Source organism: Oryza brachyantha, chromosome 6 (genome assembly GCF_000231095.2).
Source record: "Oryza brachyantha chromosome 6, ObraRS2, whole genome shotgun sequence".
Classification (NCBI taxonomy): domain Eukaryota; kingdom Viridiplantae; phylum Streptophyta; class Magnoliopsida; order Poales; family Poaceae; genus Oryza; species Oryza brachyantha.
In genome coordinates this window covers 3,323,318-3,345,597 of record NC_023168.2, presented here as the reverse complement: position 1 = coordinate 3,345,597, position 22,280 = coordinate 3,323,318, and the positions used below count along the sequence as shown (strand labels likewise).

General features: G+C 38.0%; 2 protein-coding genes across 3 annotated transcripts; one reads left to right on the top strand and one right to left on the bottom strand.

The window, feature by feature from the left end:
- Positions 1 to 2,452: 2,452 nt before the first annotated feature.
- LOC102704426 (ubiquitin-conjugating enzyme E2 34-like) lies at positions 2,453 to 6,976 on the top strand. The gene is made up of 9 exons (XM_006655809.3): positions 2,453 to 2,850; positions 2,958 to 3,012; positions 4,421 to 4,459; positions 4,574 to 4,637; positions 4,791 to 4,852; positions 4,941 to 4,980; positions 5,372 to 5,399; positions 6,057 to 6,148; positions 6,522 to 6,976. Exons 1-9 carry the CDS (start codon positions 2,794 to 2,796, stop codon positions 6,805 to 6,807), a joined length of 723 nt encoding a protein of 240 aa, XP_006655872.1. The 5' UTR covers positions 2,453 to 2,793; the 3' UTR covers positions 6,808 to 6,976.
- A 5,403-nt stretch (positions 6,977 to 12,379) lies between these two features.
- LOC102704151 lies at positions 12,380 to 15,306 on the bottom strand. 2 transcript variants are annotated; one of them, XM_015837922.2, is made up of 7 exons: positions 14,977 to 15,306; positions 14,357 to 14,876; positions 13,980 to 14,077; positions 13,840 to 13,864; positions 13,613 to 13,733; positions 13,385 to 13,519; positions 12,380 to 13,132 (listed from the first exon to the last, which is right to left on the bottom strand). In XM_015837922.2, exons 2-7 carry the CDS (start codon positions 14,838 to 14,840, stop codon positions 12,922 to 12,924), a joined length of 1,074 nt encoding a protein of 357 aa, XP_015693408.2. In that variant the 5' UTR covers positions 14,841 to 14,876; positions 14,977 to 15,306; the 3' UTR covers positions 12,380 to 12,921. The 2 variants fall into 2 exon arrangements, with proteins under 2 accessions (XP_015693408.2, XP_006655871.2); XM_006655808.3 differs by having other exon boundaries at positions 15,005 to 15,306.
- Positions 15,307 to 22,280: the final 6,974 nt, after the last annotated feature.

Sequence of the window (22,280 nt, the reverse complement as noted above, 5' to 3'; positions counted from 1 at the left end):
AAAACGTATATTGTGGCTTAGAGAAATGCATAGTAATTCATCCATCTCATACTTCATTAATAAAATAAATTGATGAACACTAAAAAATGTTCCAACGGTTCCTCCAACATCTCCTCTATGGTTAGCTACCATCCATATGGAGTGAGAAACTTTAAATTTGGAGTTTCTTTCTGCTCACTCTAAATGGATATATAACATAATCTCGGATAGTATATGCTAGAGAGGAAGTGAATGATTTGTTATAGTACAAAGATGGAGAAAAGAGGGCTTAACAAAAAAAAAGAAAACTTTAATTTAGTAAAAAGGGCGCTTGCCTTGCTTGGTTTTTTTGTTAGGTTACTATCAAAATCCGCTTTTGGGGTCTAAAGATGAGAGCGGATTTTTAAAGTACGAATTCTAATTATATTAAATTCACTGTCTAACTAACAATAAACAAATACGATTTATGTATGGATTCCAGTAAAATACCAGTATTCTATTCCATAAGAGTGGAAAAGGAACTTAAGAGAAGGATGGTATCATTATAAGGGTAGAGTAATATCCTAAATTATACTAATCCACGTATGATATGTATGTCTTTCCCTATCATACAGAAGTAGTGATAAAAAAAATTCCTAACCTAGACGATAAATTATTTTTAATAGTTATTTAAATAGATATATAGATGATTAAATTTGAATGAGTCGTTGGACACACTTCTATATATTATCCTCTAATTTCAACTAACTGGTACGAGAACCGTATATCAATGTGGTGGGTTAGTGACTGTTTTTCTTTTGAAAGAAGTGGGTTAGTGACTGTGAGTCTCGTTCAGGAGGAAGACGATGCATCGTTAACCTTCGAAACGCATTGGGCAGAGATTGGATTTGGACGATCCAGCGGCTTAAAATCGTGTGGTTGTAACGGCGAAAGGCATCATGATCGCTTGTAACCACCTTGGGTACTTGATATGGTTGCAGCAGGGCCATGACAATACTCATAACCACATTCCGTAGTATGGTTGCAAGTCCTAAACACCCCAGTTGGGCTGGGCTGGGCTCTATTCAGCCCAGTACCGTTACCCAGGGTATATATGTTTCTCTCAGGCCTGGATCAGTTTGCAAAATATTTTTACAAAAACATCATATATTGGATATACAGACACACATATTTAAAGTATTAAATGTAGTCTAATTATAAAATAAATTACAAATTCTGCCAAGAAACTGCGAGACGGATCTTTTGAGCCTAATTAATCTGTCATTAGCACATATAAGTTATTGTAGCACTTATGGCTAATCACATACTAATTAGGTTCAAAAGATTCGTCTCACGATTTACCCCATAACTGTGTAATTAGTTTTAATGTTTATATATATTTAATGCTCCATTTAGATGTCCAAAAATTTGACGTTATGTTTATGAGAAAACTTTTTGGGAACTAAACATGGTCTTTGTTTATTGGACAAAGTATTTTCCGTAGCTCATTAAATATCAACATTTTTCTTACATAATATCTAAATAGTCATTAATATTTTTTAAAAAAATAAAAATATATATTAATATAGGATATATCGCTTCATAAATATACAAGTAATTTGACTTCTACAGGTATGTGCTACTAATAGGGGGCCAAAAACCATGGGTCAATAGCACCCAATAAACCGAACATGTTTATGTCCAAACTTTTATATTACAAGAAAAAAAAGAAAAAAAATGATTGAGGGTGCTTACTCACAGTTGCATAATTAATTTATCATAATTTATGATAAAATTTCTATCGTCATGTTAGTTTATTATGATTTTGTAACAAAGTTATTGTTTCAAACTAAAACTAATCAGTGTATCTCAATATGTAATCATGTTTAACAAACAGTGAGTCTGAACTCGTGAATTAATAGGCTAGCGAATGTACAAAGATCCTCCGATTCGGTCCGCTCAATTGCTACTAGAAAGACAACAAGAACTTTGACATTATCTTATGCCTTCCATGCGCCACTCGACCAATGGTTATTTAGGATTGTATTTGTTTGTGATTCAATTTCACTGGATAAAATCTGTACACATGGACATATCTTTGTGTCTCACGGTGTCGATAACATAATTGATAAAAATAATTTCTAGACACAATAGGTAAAAAAAAAACAAAATCTGGCGATACGTTCCTGTGTAGCAGGAACAAAAGCGCACATTAGGAATTTCAAAAGAAAAAAATATAAAAGATAAAAAAGGAAAACAAACCCTCCTCGAGTCCAAAACGTGCTGAAAAAGATAAAGCCCAAGCAAACACGTCACCTCCCCTACATCTCACCGCACACGACCAACCCCGCACGAATCTCAAAGCACAGCCCCCACCCCAATAAATCCCAACGACCAAATCCCAACCATGTTTATTCCTATTTCCGTCGACAAGCAAAAAAAAACACAAAAACGAAAAAGAAAAAAAAAATCCCCCATCCGATTCTCTCTCTCTCTCTTTTTTTTTCTCTCTCCTCCTCCTCTTCCGCCGCGAGTTTCCCCTCTTCTTCTCTCCCCCTCCTCCCCGGGGACGACGCGCGGCCGCCGATCCCGATCCGCCGCCGCCCGATCCGACGAAGCCCCGCCCGAATCCCCAGCCCGCGTCCCGATTCGGGGCCAATTCGATCCCCGGAGCCCCCCATCTACCCCCCCACGCCGATCGGCTCGATTCGGGGGGGAGGGCTTAATTGGATCCCCAATCTAGCGGCGCGGGCGCGGGGCGCGGGAGGCGGGGAGGGATTGAGCTAGGGTTTTGGGCGGTCTTCGTCGGCGTGTCGTGTCTGGGTCTTGTGTGCGATGGCGGAGAGGGGATGCCTCAAGCGCCTCCAGAAGGAGTACCACTCGCTCTGCAAGGTGAGCTTCCGCCGCGGCCGCGATTGGTGGTGTGTGGGGGGGTTGCGATTGGTTCCGATGCGGTTCTGTTCTGATGAGGGTTTGTTTCGGTTTGGATGGGGTTGCAGGAGCCGCCGCCGCAGATCGTTGCTCGCCCTTTGCCCAACGACATATTGGAGTGGCGTAAGTATCCTGCGCTGACTACACTCGTAGTAGATTCGTTTCGTTTATTGACTGGTTAATGTGGTTAATATGATGAGTAAACGGCTAATTGCATTTGTTATTGTGTTCATCGACCCCACGTAGGATACACTTGCGTTTATGCAGCATAAACTGTCTAGTAGATGCGTTTTTTATGTTTTCAGATTCATGTGGCGATTTTAGCCTGCGTGATGTGCTCAATCTAGTTTTGCTCGGTCTAGCACAGAAATATAAGGTTTAGGCTGTTGGGGCTTAATGTGTGTAGTGTTGACTTGAATATGAACATCTGTTTTTTTATTTTTCTTGCTAGAGTTAACTTGTTCTGCTGAATTAGTGAAATATTTGCTTGTTCTTTGGTTTTTGCATGGTATAAGTCCACCTTTTCTTAGCTTTCGGGAGACAAACTCGAGTGCATGCTTCGCTTAATGGCTCCTTCATGTTGCTTTAGGAAAATCTCTGGGAGATTATAGCTTCCACATGACTTCCTATTCGTTGTTGTGAACTAGCTTCAGATTACTACGCATTTTGTAGAGCCTTTGCTCATGTGGTGGGGAGGGTCAATAATCACTCATCAGCATGTATTTTTGAAGAAACATGGCGGAAGCAGGCTGTACCTCTTTTTTCAAAAAATGGAACATATTTTTCTTCGGGAGATGGGAGGAAAGTGAATGTTGGCAGTCTGGCGCCAAGGATTCACGACAGAATCATAAAGGATTATTGATATAGAGAGTTCGGTTTAAGAAACCTTCAAATAGAAGGCAACATATGCTAATGCCAGAACGTTTTGTGTGGTTGATTAGTTTCCAGAACGTTTGTGTGATTGACTGGTTGTTTTTGTATTTAAGGGCATGGGCTGGAGATATTGGACAAGTTTCACTTGTGGTCCAAGAAATGTTTGATACATTTGTTGGATATGTTCTTTCAGCAATCATGCAATAGCTCATACAGTTGTGCCACTGTATCACCTCATTACCTGAGGCATTGCTCTATGGCCCATTCTGATTATGGAGTAGGCTCCAATGATCCATAACCCCTCATCTTCCATATGTTTATTGACGATGCATTCTTTGGTGACCTGTTGGTTCTGAATTGGTTATAAGTACTGTAGGAGCGACTATGATGACTTTACCATAACATTGACATTACATGTTTAGTAATATGATGCCATACGTTTTGTACTAGCATGGTTATTAGTTGTCATTAAATATGGTAAATATAGTTTGCAGTTTCATATATACTGTGGCCTCCTGCTAATTTTATGGATCAATTTTCTTAAAAGGCTAATACATATCAAACAACTTCAAGTCATATAAGCTTATGCTTGCTTATAAATGCATTTCCTATCAAGCTTGTATCAAGTACTAATTGTGCATTTTTCTTTATATACCAGATTTTGTACTTGAAGGTAGTGCCGGCACACCATTTGAAGGTAAAAGTTATATGAAATCTAAACCATCCTCTTTACATTATGTTATACTTCAGCGAGTGCTTTGCTGATTAATTTATCTTTAACAATATTTCACGTTTTATTTCCTCTCTGAAGGTGGATATTATTACGGGAAGCTCAAATTTCCACCTGATTATCCTTTTAAGCCTCCAAGCATCAGGTACTGGAACATCTTTTTATAGTACTGAACTACTTTTATTAAAGCTATGCTTCTGCTCTTATAGAATGCTAGAAGATTTTATTAGATTTGGGATTAACGAGCACTTTAAAACTCAAACTTCAGTTTTGGCATCTTACTTATTTTATTGTTCAGCATGACAACCCCTAGCGGAAGGTTTGCCCCTCACAAAAGAATATGCTTATCAATGAGTGATTGTAAGTTTTTTTTTACTATCATCAGATTTTGATTGCCTTTTTATTTGTGAAATAATTTCTATGTTATTAATTTATTATGCTTTTGCAGTTCACCCAGAATCTTGGAATCCTATGTGGTCTGTAGCAAGGTATGAACTAAATTCAGTATGTGAGCATAATGTATCTCACATCGTTCTCTTAGGAAGTTTTTCGGCTGAGCCGTATTCAATCTATATAGAATCTAGTCCAGTTCCATGTCTTTTCATTGTATAAACTAAATTACCCTTGACTGAATTGGCTAAGCCTAAATCTTCCTCCCACACTACTACTTTCTCATAGCTACAGCTACTAATTCAGCAACTCCCAAAGCTATAGCTTCTATTCATACTTATGTGGTTCCTTTGAGTCAACGCTATTTTTTAGTTAACAGTGAGATGTGTGTTCTCACCACTGTTCTAGTGATCATGCGGTGTGTATTTTTACCATACAAGTCTTCTCTGCTTATCTCTTCATAATCTGACATATACTCTTGTTCTGCAGCATTCTCACTGGTCTCCTTTCATTTATGGTAAGTTCTTACATTTGCATCTGCTTAGACTTAGCAAAAAGGGCTCCCATCTGGTTTTATTTGCTGGCCGTCCTGCCCACATATTAGAAGATGGAACTTTTATTCTGACCTATTAATTGCTACTAACCCCCAAGCAACACTATTTATTTTCCCTTGCAAAAATGCAGTTCTTAATCTAGCGTAACTCTGGCAGATTCCCTCTTTATTGATAATCTAATACTCTCTCCAGTCAAAAAAATTCGTAGTTTAGGACAAGATTTGGTCAAACTTCAAAAATTCCCACAACCAATTTTATGTTAGAATACATTTATAAAATCTAATTAGTTTATGATATCATGATAGTACTTTTCAGGGGAAATATATGTATATCATCTGTTTTGTATTTAAACTAAATATTTAAGAAATTATTGATGGTTGGAATTTTAAAAGTTTGACCAGATCTTGTCCTAAATTACATATTTTTCACCTAAGGGGGTATATTTTTCATGCGAGTAATTTCAGTAGTGCTTAAACAATTTTCTAGTTGGGACAAAACCATTTCCCACATTGCCTTCAGCCCTTCACAAGTATGAACTGTGAAATAAATGCAAATTTTTGATTACTTGTATGGTTGAAGGTGTGGTCTTATTTCTCAATGTGTGTTATTCTTGTGCGCAGATGGATGATGCTCTGACAACTGGAAGCATAAGGAGTACAGAGGGGGAAAAGAGACGTTTAGCAAAGGCTTCCCTTGCCTACAATTGTGAGAGGTAATTGCTCTGTTATGTGAAGGATTTTATCATATACTTGTAATAGTGATAAGATAATAGTATGACCAACACAAATGAGGTGCTTGCATATATTGTTATGTGTAAGATACTTGGCATAAAGACAACTCAATTTCAGTCGGAATGCACTTCTTCCCAAATGCTGCGTTTATCTAGGGCCATTTTTTATTAGAAGCCAAATTGTGCCCTACAAAGTTATTGGAACTTAGAATAGTGCTTTCTTGATGTTTGGTTTGCTACCAAAATGTGCCAAGAACACATATAAGTTTTGGCATTGCCAATATTTTTGGAGCAAACCAAAACAGCCCTTAGTACTATTTGATGAAGGCTAACAAACTTTGCTCTTGTTCCACAGCAAAAATTGCCCTCACTTCAAGAAAATGTTCCCCGAGTATGTTGAGAAATACAACCAACAGAAACAGATGGAGCAAACCGTGGCAGAACCAGAAACTCAGGAAAACCCTGCCCCAGCACCATCTCCTGCAGTCCAACAACTGGCCGCAACAATAGCCAACAAAGCAAAACCTGTGGTGGAGGCCGCAGGCGAGCGGAAACAGAAGAAGCGAGTGCCTATCTGGATGATGCTGGTTATGTTTTCAGTTTTTGGTGCGGTGATGGCATTGCCCCTGATGCAACTTTGACAAATAAAATAAAAGACTATGAAAGTGTGATACCGGGGCGTAATTTTGTATAGTTTTCCAAGGTTTGCGTAACTCGATTCTTCTCTGGACTCTACTCTGGTGATGGTAAATCTGTAGAACCATATCCTCCCTTGACAGAATCTACAGAACATCTTTGTTTGTGTTTCCCTCTCTGTTCTGAGTTCTCACTCCAGGTCCTTTCTCCTAGCCCGCTTCCGCACCGACAGCATGTGTGACTGGAATGCTTCCTTTTTCTTTTCATTTTCTGTTCTGAGTTGCGTTACAACCCCAATAGATTCTGATTCTGTTTGAATGTGTTAATTCTTCTGGGTGAGGGATGGGGTGTCTGGGTATACTGTGTTATAGTAATTCTGATAGCCCTTATAACCTCTCTTCTACTTGTCTTAGCTGCTTTGATGCTCTGAATTGTACATGCGTTCTCTGCTTATTATGGATATTTTAATGCTCCGTAGTGTACCAAGTTGTACATGTGTTTCTTCACGGTGTCTTTTTCAAACCTCGTGTCTTCACAATGTGTTTTTTGCAAACCTCGTTTCTTCCCAACGTGTTTCTCGATCGATCCGTGCTCCACAATGTGTTTTTGAATCGATCCGAGTCTTCATATTGACATTGACTAGTATGTGTCTTGATAGTCTTAAGGGTCTGAATGAACCCTTGTAACATCTCTTCTGCTTGTCACAAGGTTCTGTTTGTATTTGGCATATCTATGCTAGTGGTTCGGATACTCGTATTTCTTATAGACTGACAACTAATGTTGGCTGATCAGCGGATCGGACTTTGATCGCCGTGGCACCGATCGGCCTATTTCTGATACATTGACATCCAAGGTTTTCTTATCGGTCGATCAGGCTTGGTGGGTCTGATCGCCATGGCACCGGTCAGGCTGATTAATCATTGATTAGCCCGATTAGTCAAGGCGATTGGTACTGTAGTGCAGTATATTTACCATTTAGTGTGCAACATAAAATACAATAGTAGAGGTAAGATTAGTCAAGGCTGATTGGTACAGCAGTGTAGTACATTTTATCATTTAGTGTGCATCATAAAATACAATAGTAGAGGTATTATTTGATGATCAGATGGTATTTGCCTTTGAGCTCATCTGGAGATCATCCTGCTTGAGGGGGCGATACCTGAGAGAGGCAGAGGCAAGCCCGACTGCCCAGCTGCCTAGGAAGGTGACAGAGTCAGTCAAACACTCCGTAGAAGCTGGAGGCAGAGAAAGAGAGGGGCGAGGCCGAATAGGATGGGGGCGAGAAGCGATGGAGGAGAGAAGCAGAGAGTGTTGTGAAAACGATGACGGCAAGATGCAAAACAGCAAAAGCAAAAACACGAATACGCGATGGCGGTGTAGGGGAATGAATTGGTGACACAGGGGAGACGAGAGAGAAGTGATGGCGTCAACATGTATCATGAAACCCTATATATAAAATTCTAAGGGACAAAAGACCGTCTAGGCTAGCCCAAAACTCCAATCATATTCTGATCGGCTTGATTGTTAGAGCTTCTGATTATCTGATTGATCGGACCAAATCGTTCGATTCGACGATTATGTTTCTGATCGGCCTAATTGTTTAGAATGACCTAATCGAGGTCAGATGACCAATAAATCTGATTAATCGTCATCAGATAACATTGCTAGAATCTCCTTTGTTTGTTATAATTGCTTTTGATGCTACGTGGGGCATCATCTTTTAGGTTTTCAAAAAGAAAAACCAAATGGTATATTTTGCAAAAGAAAACCTCAATTTTCACTTATCCCAAACACAAAAACAAAATACTAGAATACCCTTCACTTTTATCAAATTCCAATGCAACTATTATCCACTTTGTCTGTTTACAGTGTATTTATTACATACTTTTATAACTCAACTCCAATGCAGTGATTGCTCAAAAATAAACTTATTTTAGTACAACGAAAATAGAGAAAAAATAATCTTATTTTGAGACAAATGTATTACATTGTAAGTTACTCTCTCTGTCCTATTAATAACTTTATTTTCACTCCTTATACACATACCTATGCAAAATCAAAAAAGACTAAAATAACCTCAACTTTATTAAATCTTAATACAATTATTTCCTACTTTATCTACTTCTAATGTATTTATTTATTAATTTCACAAACTCTAGTGCAATTATTACTTCCAAATAAATTTATTTTGGCATAAACTAGAATAAACAAAAATAATTTTATTTGTGGATGGAGGAATGATGTGTTCTTTGCTTGTTATAGGATTTTTCAATGCTCTGTAGTGTGCAAGTGTACTTGTGTTCCCCGTTCCTTTTGGCATGGACTAGCTGTCGAATATGATTTAATGCTATGTGGTTCATTAAAGGTGAGTTGTTTTGAGCAAAATAACAACTCACTCGTCTTTTCCTTTCTACTTATATTTATTATATTTATAAGATAAATTCTAAATATCCAACCTTAAATTTGGAGTTGACGAGGTTTTTTCATCGTAATTTATTTTCTAGCCTTAACTTTTAAATTGCTAAAACCACATATATAAAAGTTTTATTCATAAACTATTTTCAGTTTGAAAATATACTGGACCAACAGTCACCCCAAAAATATAGAAATTTTTTTAAAAAACCACAAATAAGCTCATATATCAAGTTTAAAATAATTAATACATAACCAAGTATGTATTAATAACTTATCTTGTTTGCGCGAGTAAATCGGCCTGTCCTTTTTTTTAAAAAAAAATGTCGCTCTAAGAGCATGCCCAATGGATCCCCTAAACCACCCGAATTAGCAGGAATAGGAGGTTTTGTGCAAAAAATCAGCTCCAACCGTATCGCTACCATTCCTCCGTAAACTAGCGCTCCCCTTCTCCGCGGTTTTCAGTACGTACTTCTGGGGAGGTCACGGGAGCCCCCGAAATTGGTCGCGCGCGCAAGGGGAAAAGTCTTCGCGCGTGCTAGAAGTTTTCCGCGCGGAAGAAAGGCGGCGATGGGCGGTGGACAGCCAGCGAGACGCGGCAGCCGGCCGACAAAATCAGCGTCGTCGCTCCCGCAATCTGGCGCAACTCAACAGGGGGCCGGACAAGTTCGTTTGTCAGCTGCGACAGTGACCATGGCAGCAGGTCGAGGTCGTCCGCCAACTCCCCCATCTCCCATGGTGTCTAGTAAGTGCACCATCATCCATTTTGCTTACCTTGTACCCCTAGATCTGAATGCAGGGCATGGTCGTTTCCCATCAGTGCATCGAGTTTATGGGATGCCTTCATCTCCCATGATGGTAGGGTTAAGAATGCCGTCGCCGGTGCCAATACATGCCACGCCATCCCTATCTTTGTCTCTGCAAGTTGGATTTAGGCCCCCTGTCCATCGAGTAGGGTTGGCTCCTCCCCGTCCTGGAGCTTCGACTGTGTGGAGATGTTTAGGAGACAAAATCAAGAGCCGACGAGGTGACGAACATAGCTGATGCCATGAGCGGAACCGCAGCCACCGACGAGTTGTATCCATCACCTTGTACATGAGACAAGGTGATGGATTCTAACAATTTCTTGTTGTTGTGCATTTGCAATGAATGGATTGCACTGGTGTTGTGAAATTGAGATGAATGGACTGAACTTTACGTGTTGCAGTGAAACTAGTGAAATATGTTATACGCACGTACCTTATCTGAATTTAATTGAATTATATACGATGGATATAGAAACTGAACTATATACTAGTTAACTGTGGTGGCACCACCCATAGTGAGTTGTTAGTTGCAATACTAGCTTGATCTGTACAGCATCACTTTTTTCTAGATTGAGTTAAGATACTAAAAAACTAAAATATATGTAGGAGAGTATAAATGATATATATATATATATATATATATATATATATATATATATATATATATATATATATATATATATATATATAATGGTGTGTGTGGAGGGGGGGTTTACACCGGTCAGAACAGTATGGGCATGAATTTTGAGCTAGTTGTACACTGTGTCATTTTATGTGATATTATTAGCATTGATACAAGACCCCAACTAGCATATGAACCAAGAACCTGGATGTAGTTTAAATTGGTAATAACATACCTTTATGTTCTTAAAGTTATGTTTTTTCCTGTGTTTCATATTCAAAAGATATGGCAGGCATGGGGTATTACATGAATTTGGTCAATGAAGATATCAACCATTATGATTTGGGTGGCATAGGAAGCCAGCCAGAAGATGAACAACCGCCGGCTGTTGATTGTACATCTGTTAAACCTAAGCAAAAGAGGTCGAAGAATTTCAGCGATGAGGAGGATGAACTACTTGTGTCGGCATGGTTGAATGTTTCATTGGATCCTGTCTCTGGATCTGATCAACCAAAATCCACGTACTGGAATAGAATCTACGATTATTACCATTCTAACAAGACTTTTATTTCAGAACGCAATGAAAATTCACTAATGCACCGTTGGTCTGCTATTCAAGAAGCCGTGAACAAGTATTGTGGATATGTTAGTAAGATTCAAGAAAGAAATGAAAGTGGTGTCCGACTTGACCAGGTTAGACTTCTTGTTGAACAATATTATATGATTGTTAATATGAGTAGTAAACTAAAGTTTTATTTCATTATTTGCAGGAAATGCAGGCCAGAATATGGTACAAGAAAGATGATGAACATCAGAGGACATTTAACTGCATGAACTGTTACCACCTATTGAAGAACCAACAAAAATGGATGGTTTAGATGGCCAAACGCGCTCAGTTGGTGGAACAACAGAAGAATCCGAACAAAAGGCAGAAGAGTATTTTACCAGTTCTGATTCTCTATATTGTTTGTACTTGACTGGTTTTCAAATATTTTACCAGTTCTGATTCTCTGTATTGTTTGTACTAGGGTCTATTTAGTTACCAAAAATTTTTCCCAAAACATCACATCAAATATTTAGACATCTAAATAATGCACTAAAAATATATGAACATTAAAACCAATTACACAGTTATGGGGAAAATCGTGAGACGAATCTTTTGAGCCTAATTAGGATGTGATTAGTCATAAGTGCTACAGTAACCAACATGTGCTAATGATGGATTAATTAGACTCAAAAGATTCGTCTCACTGTTTTCAGGCAGAATCTGAAATTTATTTTGACTTGATAGGATGTTTTTGCAAAACAAATCAATAAAGTATACCTAGGTTTCGATCTGTCATCACAGTGACATTGACGCTGACGAACTTAGTATGTTAGGGGTTGTTTTGACGAACTTAGCATGTTAGGGGTTGTTTAGATTGAGAAAATTTTTAGGAGAAGTGTCACGTTAAATGTTTGGTCGAATGTCGAAAGGGGTTTTCGGACATGAATGAAAAAACGAATTTCACGGCTAGTCTGGAAACAGTGAGACAAATTTTTTAAGTCTAATTAATCCGTCATTAGCACATGTTGATTACTGTAGCACTTATGGCTAATCATAGACTAATTAAGCTCAAAAGATCCGTCTCATAACTGTGCAATTAGTTTTTTGGTTCATTAATGTTTAATGCTTTATTTAGGTATCTAAAAATTCGATGTGATGTTCTTAGCAAATTTTTTTGGAAACTTAACAAGACCTTGCTTGCGGTGGCAACGACTTTTTGAGTCCAAACTCCAGCGTCAATTGTTCAGTACTGGATTAGTGGCCGCATACAACTACTTCAAATACTGGATTTATTGGAATCGCCTATGTACAGCGATTAAAAAAAATACATTTCATCGTCCTTCGGAAAAGAATTCCTCATCAGCCGAGAAAGTGAATGATATAACACGCTCCCATGGTCACATGAGTTTTCAACCAGTCCATATATATACACCCAACACAGGGTAAAAGAACTGAAGATGTTTTCAGTCTTCGACACTGTAAATTTGTCTGGAATCATTTGGGACATACTGAAGTCTATAACTTGAGCCTTACAGGCCCTCATCCAGCCTGTGGCAATGAAGGAACCTTTCAATTGGGAATTTTTGGCTAGAGATGTTGTCGATCCTATTCAGCTCGCATCGCACTAGAAATCTGGAAACTGGAATGGCTTGAACATGTTTCTTCAGAAATCAATGTCCAAAGAGGCATCTGCTTGTCTCAGAATGGTGCATCTCATGATGAATCGAGTATGTCAGCACTCGGGCAATACCCAAGAATGAAGCTTTTCCTCAACTTCTTGCCAATTTTGAACCTTGGTCACTAGAGGATGTGACTCATCAACACCAGTTTTGCACCAAGGGTAAGAATTGTGGTAATCAAAGAGCAGGACCCTCATGCCTTCCTCAGCACACTCTAAAGCATATCTTGGGTTGTCATCTATCAAAACCTGAGCACCAAAAGATCTAGAGGTACCATTGTCAACAGAGAACGAGTTATTAGCATTACAACAACTGAAATATATTATTGCTGACAGTAATTGTTATCAGACAATGTGCGATATAGGGGAAAGATCAGTAAAGGGGCACTATGTCCAACATGTTCGAAAACAAAAGCACAAAAAATAAGGTAATTTTACTGAAGTATTCACATGCTATATGTGAAAATTTAAGATGGTACACATGATTGGAAAGATTAGTTCCCATTTACAATCTTACCTGCAAATTTCTGATTTGGGCCTTGATTGACCTTGCAAAGCAAAATGATTCCCAAAATGGATCTGCTCAAATAACCCTGGATAATACTTCTCGATCCAGTCTAATGTGTGATTTTTAATTGCATCCTGCCGAGATCTTCAAAATGGAATTACATGATTAGCCAAAGTGAAAATATTTTTTAAAAGACTAAAATTACACGATAAATACTAAAATCAGAAAGATACTTACGTTACAACAGATAAGCTACAGAAAGAAGAGAGATTTTGGAGAGCATCTCGAGCACCAGGGATAGGATGTATACCATCTTGGAAGTAATGAGTTGTAAAGAACTCATGGACAAGAAAATTAGCTGCAACATTTTGGAGAGGTTTTTGATTTTATATGGAGTTATTATATTCACAACAAAAAGATTTAAAAGTTCTAAAATGAAATGAAGACATAGGATCAAGACAAACCTCTTTCTCGAGAACAGTTCCATATCTGCATAGAGTTACACAAAAAGATATAACTACCTGATGGAGAAAATTTCTTAACAGAAAGATGATCAAAGATGGAAAATTTAAGGGCTTCAAAAAGTTTTGGATTCCAAAATCACCTTGAAGAACTCATACACATGGTATTCAGATACCGAGTGATTCAAAGAATAACGGTCTGCAATAAATCTGTTGAGCGCAGCAAGAAAGCTTCCAAGAACTGCATGTAAGATGTGCAGCAGATGATATAATGAGAAAAGATCAACATCAAGAACAGAGGGGTGATCAAACGCCATGAAATCGGAAATTACAGGCATCACAAGATATATTCTTCTATTGGTATTCTTTTGGAATGATATTCAGATCATAATATGGATCATGGAAGCGACTACTAAAAGGTAGTAACAAATGAAACAGTAACTCAATAAGAACACAAGATCAGGCCTGCACAATTGAGATATTGATATTAACAACTGCAACCGTAATGATTTCACAACACCTTCATCCACATCGACGGCGACCACCATCTTAGCCGGCGCGCCATGCTCGGGGAAACCCAGAGGCTTCCCACGCCGGCACGCGCCGTTCCCGTTCAAGCTCTTCGCGCCCACCTCCTCCAATGGCAGAACCTCCGAATCATGGAGCAGCTGCCGCTGCGGGGCCAAAACCTGCGCCTTGATCCTCAGGGCCTCGCCGCCATCCACCCTCTTGGATCTGCCGCGATCCTGCCAATTCAGGCACCCCCTGGAGCTCAATGCGCCGCCCGGCGCAAACCTCCTGCCAATCCCCAGATCAAGAAAGCCCTTCCTCTGAAACCCACCACTCTCCCCGCGCAGATTCGAGCAGCTATGGCTGCAGAAGCAGCCACGGTGGGCGGCGGCCGCCAGTGGCGGCATGGCGGCGGGGGCCCTCCTCCCCACCAGACGACGCGGCGGCGGCCGGAGACGATCGAGCAGCGACCGCGCGGCTCCGCGGGCTAGCATATCGACAGCAGCATTCCCCTCCCCAATCCAAGAAACCTGCAAAAAGAAGAAAAAAAAAAGGCACGCACTTGTCCCACTCAAAATCAGATTTTTGTCACCCCCAGAACAAGAACTCCATCAAATCAACAACCCTCACCAGATCAAGAAAGAGCCGAATCCCTCACCTCACCACGCAAGATCAGGCCGGCCAAGAACCGGATCCCCACCCCACGCGACAACAACGCCGCCGCCGCCCGCCCTGCACTCCACCACCACCACCACCACCACTCACGTCGTCCCGGTGATCCGCGCAACCGATGACGCCGCGCGCGCCGCCGCTTTGAAACCCAGATCGCGGGACAAGGCGAGGGGGGAAAAACTAGGGGAAATTCCGCGGGCGCATATGCGGGAAACTCGGAGAAGGCGAGGCGAGGTGGGGGAATTTCTTGGCGGCCGCTGGTATTTTGCTTTCTCGCGGTTTTATTTTCCTATTTCTCTTAGGGTTTTGCTATTTTAGAAAAAATGAAAAGAGGAAAAAGAAAATAAAAAGGGATGTGAAATTTGTGCGGTTCTGATTGTGTACGTGGAGCGGCGGTGTGTGGTGGGCTACTTGCCTTTTTTGGGGAAAAGGAGCCTCTCTTGCTCATGATATTGTCTTTTTTTAGCTTATTCCATGGGATTATGAATATACTGCCCTTCTACTCCATTTTCTTACATGTTATTTTATCCTCCGGGCTCATTCGGAAAATAGGAAAACATAATTTTGATAGGAATACAAGTGTAAAATAGAGAATTACTCCCTAAGATGCTTAGTCTATGCCTAGATTTATTATATATCAATATTCATTACTATATATATATATACACATCTAGTCAATACTAAAAAGTCTTATATTGTAAAAAGGAGACGGTAATAACATCGAAAAAAATACAGAAATGATAGATTGGGGTTATATAAAGGCATTCTATATGACTCAAAAAAGAAAACTTTTCATGACATTTGACCTCTCCAAAACTCACATGAAATAAGACATTCTATAATAATTTCATAAGATTCAATAGGATCCAATCCTTTGTTTAGAGGACCATATAATACTATATTACATATGTTTCAGATTATAAGATATTTTGACTTTTTATATATCCATATGTATACATGGCATCAATGACCAATAACAGGAGTATAGAAATAAAATTGGAGTCCTATAAAAATTCTTTTTTCGTCAAATCAAAGGGGCCCTTAAAGTTTAAACCCATCATGTTAGGGGAATAAAATTGAAATATGTTCATGGTATTTCTAAGATTATGTACCCAACCTTCTAAAAACTTTAAAAAATTATCTTTAAAAGGAGCTCTATAGCATTAGCCAAAGAAAATTGTTATGCGTACGACTCAACCATCCGACTTACGTACGACTCAACCATTCATTGCAATGTCACTTACTTGACACCTTTACCTAATCAATGATTATAATGTTTCAGTCGTACGTTAGTAGTATAATTAAGTCGTACGTATAGCGGGACTATTAGCCAAATTGTAGTATATAAATACAAGGTACTATAACACACTGGGGACATATCTACTGTTAAAAATTCTTAAGGACTGTAGCTTTTAAAATAAAAAAATGTTTAGAGTATGCTAAGATTATGTACTGAACTCATAAAAGTTCTTTTGAAAATCATCTCTAAAATCATTTTGGGTGGTCATCAAACCTTTCAAGGACTGCAGTGTCAAAAGTGACCATTTTATGGCAGACACGTTGGGATTGTTGTCTGCATCTGTAGGGATCGCGTGTACAGTGACACCTAGGAGGAGTAATTCCCAATTCATTTTTAAATGCTGTGCCTTGGAATGCGAGATCCTTGTCGGAATCCCTGGAATTATTCATGGCTCTCGCAGCTCGATCAGCGTATGGAGTGACGCAGCGTTGTGTGGACTGTAGAGCGTGGGATCATGGAGAATATTTTCTTGTCGTGGACACATATTCTATAAACCGTCAAGATAGAGAAGAGATACGAGTATAGAGACGAGAAATAAGTTATAAGTTTACAATTGATTCGGTGGTTCGGATATAGAAAAAATTTTATAAAAAAATAATTGCATCATGTATTAATAATAAATAACAGCTAATATATATGTGACTTAAAAAAAGACTATAAAGAGTCGTACGGTCGGTTTGCTATCAATATTATTGTCTTTCTCTTATTACTTATCAGGAATCGTCGGGAAAGTAAAAGAGATGTCATTTTTTTGCAAATCTATGTGAACAAAGCATAATGATGCCATCCTTCTTCCCACGCAACTGCGCAAGTTAGCATCCATACACCGTATATCTCCTTCCAAAATCCTCGTTTGGAATATGAAGGTTTTTATTCTTGAGACGCGCATGATTTTTGCAGTGTTTTGGAAGGGATCTGTCTAATTTACAAAAAGAAATGCAAAATCAATGAAGGGAGCCTTGTGCTCGTACTTCAGTAAGTCGGCAAATTCATGAACAGTACTCGCCGGCAGTTCGATTAAATAAATTAAGGATTTATTTATTTTAAAGGAAAAACTAAGAATTTGAATTCATAAGGAATATTTTACATGAGTATCATTTGGTTAGTAGATATGACATATAGAAAAAATGAAAGACATTACATGTTTTTACTTAGAAAGAGCTAGCTCTTGTATGAGAGTCAACTTTACTTATTTTTATTCTTTCTCCTCGATATAAGCTTATAGTCTATTATTATAATTGCTCTAGGGTAAATTCATTAAATACAATTGTGAGATAAAGAGATAGCTGAAAAAAATTAGAGTCAACCTTACGGCCAGGGGCGGAGCTACTCATATTGAGGGCTCCACAAAAATTTTAGCTAGAGTTTATTAATTTTCATCATATGCATTCCCTCGATCCAAATTTAGACAACCAGTACAATTTATTCTTAGTTCAAAACACTGAAAAACAAATAAATAGAACCCTTCTATTTTGCTCTAGCTCTGTCTCTACTTACGATTAATGTATATTATACATGCTAGCTCTAATACGATCTTATAACTTGCTCTTAATGTTTAAAATTTATCTATGAATATAAGCATTTTTGGAGAAATGTTTTTCTTTCAGTCCTATCCACTCGTCATAATTCATTATATTTATTGATGCATCGTCTTTTCCAATAAGATAGAACTCTCAGTAGAATTAAAGTAATAATCATATTTGTCCAAGGGGGAGTACTTGCCTGATTATTGCCCCGTTAGTCCATTACTACTCACGTGTCACATCTAAACAGGAACATCCCTTTAGCCCCGTTTGGAATACAGTAATTTTAGAGGATATCATAAGAACTTGGCCAAAACAAAAATCATACGGTAGTATGGTCATGTTATTTTTATTTTTCAGATTTTCTCCGTGGATCATGTATTCATGTGCTCCACGCTTCTTAAAAAATACAGTTCCACCAAAAATATCATTTCTCCGTATTGTTTAAACCACTTGTTCCAAACCATTTATACTGTCTACTTTTCAAAACATTAACTTATCAGGTCAATCTAGCAAACAATCTGTCACAATAATTCGAGCAAAATATGTTCCAAACAGAGGCTTCCATCTCGACAAGGCCTTTTGAAGGCCACGACGATACACATTCACACGGCCCACCGGGAAAGCACACGCGCGCGGTGGCCAAATTCCTCAAATCCTGTCGCCTCAGCTCAGCCCCCATGCAACAGAGATTTTTTTTATTTTTTAAACATTTTTAATAAATAATTTTATTTTTACCGTATGAACCTTTGCACGTGAGTATTGATGGCATGACAAAAAAAAGTAATCACGCAAGCTAGTTAGCGAGCAGTGTTGCCATGCGGGACCAAAAAAACGTCAGTATCACTAGCGTGGCAAACATTCTGCGTGATAGTGTTGTGTTGGTTATGGGACCAAAATTTTCTTATACTGAAAATATTTTACTTTGAGGATTAATAGTAAAATTAGTTATAAAAAATAAAAAAAAATCCGCGCAACGCAACGATCCTCTCATTCACGTACGCTCTCTGCTGCCACACCCACCCAAAACAACCACCACATGACCACAGCTTGCAATACCGTACCAACGCGCGCTGCTCTCCGCCTCTCCACGACGATGATTTTGCCTTTTGGCCGGCGTTTCTCCGTCGACTCGCCGGCCTAACCAGCCAGTTTCGAGAAATTTAACTTTTGCCACTCGACCAAAACAGATTTGTCACTGAGTCTATGACATGTGGACCCTCATGAGTCTATGACATATGAGTCCAGTGACAAATCTGTTACGAAAATCCGTAACAGTGGCAAAAAGTTAAAAGTCTCGCTAGCTCCACGACAATTTATTCATTAAGATGTTCTTTAAAATACTACTTATCTCACTTATCATACTAACTTCTAATACTTTTGTACAAAAATTATGCTCCATGAAACTATTTCACTTACTATGTTATCTAAATGGCTAAATATAGTTCATCAACGATCAAATCTATTAATTCATTTTTCCACTGGACAAGATTGCTATTCATGGGTCTCACGTAGATAGAGCCACCAGCCACCTCCTCTTACAAAATTTAGAGAGTGTACATGGAAAATTTGTACAACAGATTTGAAGTTATCAAACCTGGAATGAATAGCTAAACTTAGAGTTGGAGATTAAATTTAATTATTCTATTGAAGAAGCTCTGATACACCTGCCCACTCGCGTACCTAGGTGGATTACACAAGCTAGATATTGCTCTAGCTGCTGATGCATAGTCCCTCCAATTCGATACTCTCTCAAATTTAATTATTATTATCGTTTCAGAGAACAACTCGATCTTTTAAATTTATCATTACGACTTTTTATTAAAATATATACAAACAAAAAATATTATTTTAAATATTTTTTAAAATATTCTCTATGACTCATATTATATATATATATATATATATATATATATATATATATATATATATAATGTCTTCTTGTTTTCAAACAAAATATTATAACAGTTATTAATAGTCAAATCATATATTTAACTATGGTTTTCTTTTATAATATATAAAATAAGTAAATATTTTTTTCCTTTTCAAATATTATATATTCATGTGACGCCCATGTCTTTTAAACTAAATACTTTTGAAGTTATTAATACTCAAACTTTTTAAATGTTTGTTTCAAATGGAGTCCTATTAGCCTCATCTTTTCGCTTCTGCTTATACTTACAAGACAAAATTTAAATTTTATAACATTAAATTTAGAGTAGACTTTGGGGGTTTTCCATCGTAATTTATTTTTTCAGCCTTAGTGACTGTTTGGATCCAAGGACATTTTTGTAGTCCCTTATCACATCAGATGTTTGTATGTTAATTAAGAGTATTAAATATAAATTGATAACAAAACTAATTGCATAAATAAAGGGTATTTCATTAGACAAACTTTTTAAGCCTAATTAATCAATGATTAGCAAATGTTTACTGTAGCATCACGTTCACTAATTATGGACTAATTAGGCTCAATAGAATCGTCTCGCGAAATAGTCCAGAGTATGGGGTGAGTTTTATTAATAGTCTATATTTAATACTTCTAATTAGTGTCCAAACATTCGATGTGATATGGACTAAAAAAAAGTAAGAGGGAAACAAACACCCCGATCGTCAAAAACACGTATATAAAATTTTTACTCATAAAATATTTTTTATTTCCAATTATACCGTTTGACTTTTTCTCGCGACAAGGCAAAACAATCCCTATCCCTATGTCTCTGATGTGATGCAACCCTACTGCCATGCCATTACACGGTCCCAACCTGCCTGCCGGCTTTCGTGTAGGCAACTCCCTCATATGACATATCTAACCGGTTGTTTCCATCCGACTCCGACCCCTGGATCTTCAGCACGTAAACCATCTCAACTCAAGCCAACCAGGCTACTTATATCTAATGTGCCAATTGATCGGGTCAATCTGCATAGAAAACACAATGCTAATACTATACTATACTGCACTTAACTACTACTACTAATAGATCTTGTCACGAGGATTCGATCATTCCACACGCTCACGTATCGCACGTCGAGTGATGAGTTCATAGATAAGCTAGAGAGAACCACAAGGCAAGAAAGTGACGCCTGACCAAACATCTTAAAAATTCCTTTCCCCTGTTTCTTCTCAATTCAACCGGCCCTGACTCTGACCTCGTCTCCAGCCATGCAGCCGATCGTTGCTTGCATCCAAGAAACTTCCCCTAATTTTTTCATTTCAGTCTGTAATCAATCTCTACTCACATCCTAATCGTGCAGACGATTCGCATGCACGACTTTAATCTTCATGCAGCTAAAGCTAATTATATTATAAATTATAAAAATGCATAAATATATATATATATATATATATATATATATATATATATATATATATATATATATATATATATATATATATATATATATATATATAGAGTCTAGCTACGGTGAGTTGCAACTCACGGGCTCCTCCGTGAGTCGGGGTCCAAAAACATATCAAATCATCTCTAAATTTTGATTTATATGGCTCACTAGATTCTTCGTATCAAAATCTGGTACCACGCAAAAAATTTTCATTTTTAGAGTTTTTTAAGTATTTTTTTGAGATTTTTAAAAGTGACCGTACTATATTAATAAAATAATCAATGTGTTATGTATCACTTTTAAAAATCTCAAAAAAAATACTTAAAAAACTTCAAAAATGAAAATTTTTTGCGTGGTACCAGATTTTGATACGAAGAATCTAGTGAGCCATATAAATCAAAATTTAGAGATGATTTGATATGTTTTTGGACCCCGACTCACGGAGGAGCCCGTGAGTTGCAACTCACCGTAGCTAGACTCTATATATATATATTATATTTTTTATATATAGGAAAATTTAGGAAAATTAGATCCTACAACTAGATGTAGCTACTTCCTTCACGTCCAAAATAAAAAATACTTTCATAACTGTTTCTGCTTCCACCCAACAGAAAGTATTGACACTGTTAAATCTCATATTAATGATACAACTATATGTATATATGTATATGTATAGAGTTTGTTCCCATGTCGTTGACTGACCTGATAACCTGACAGAGAGAGAGGCTGCTACGAGGGTCGTTTGCTTGGAAATTCAGTGGCAAGCAGAGGAGAGAAAAACGAATGGAGCAATTAGTCAAGTGCAACTTGTGTCAGAAAGAGGGAAAGAAATTTATTAAGGCAAATCAGCGTGAGGAAGGGTCAAAGTTTTGCATCGAATCGCATCGACTTTTATTTTTTGTGGCAAGCACACGGCGAGACGTACTGAGACTGACCGTGTCGTGTTTGATCAGCAAATATATATCCATATCGCACGCACACGCGCTGAAGAATCGCTTCACGGAATGAATCGTTGCTGGCACTGTGAGAGCATCATCGTATTTTGGATGCCAGAGTGGTAGAAGAATTTGTGTTATCCAGGGAGAATCCATGAAGGC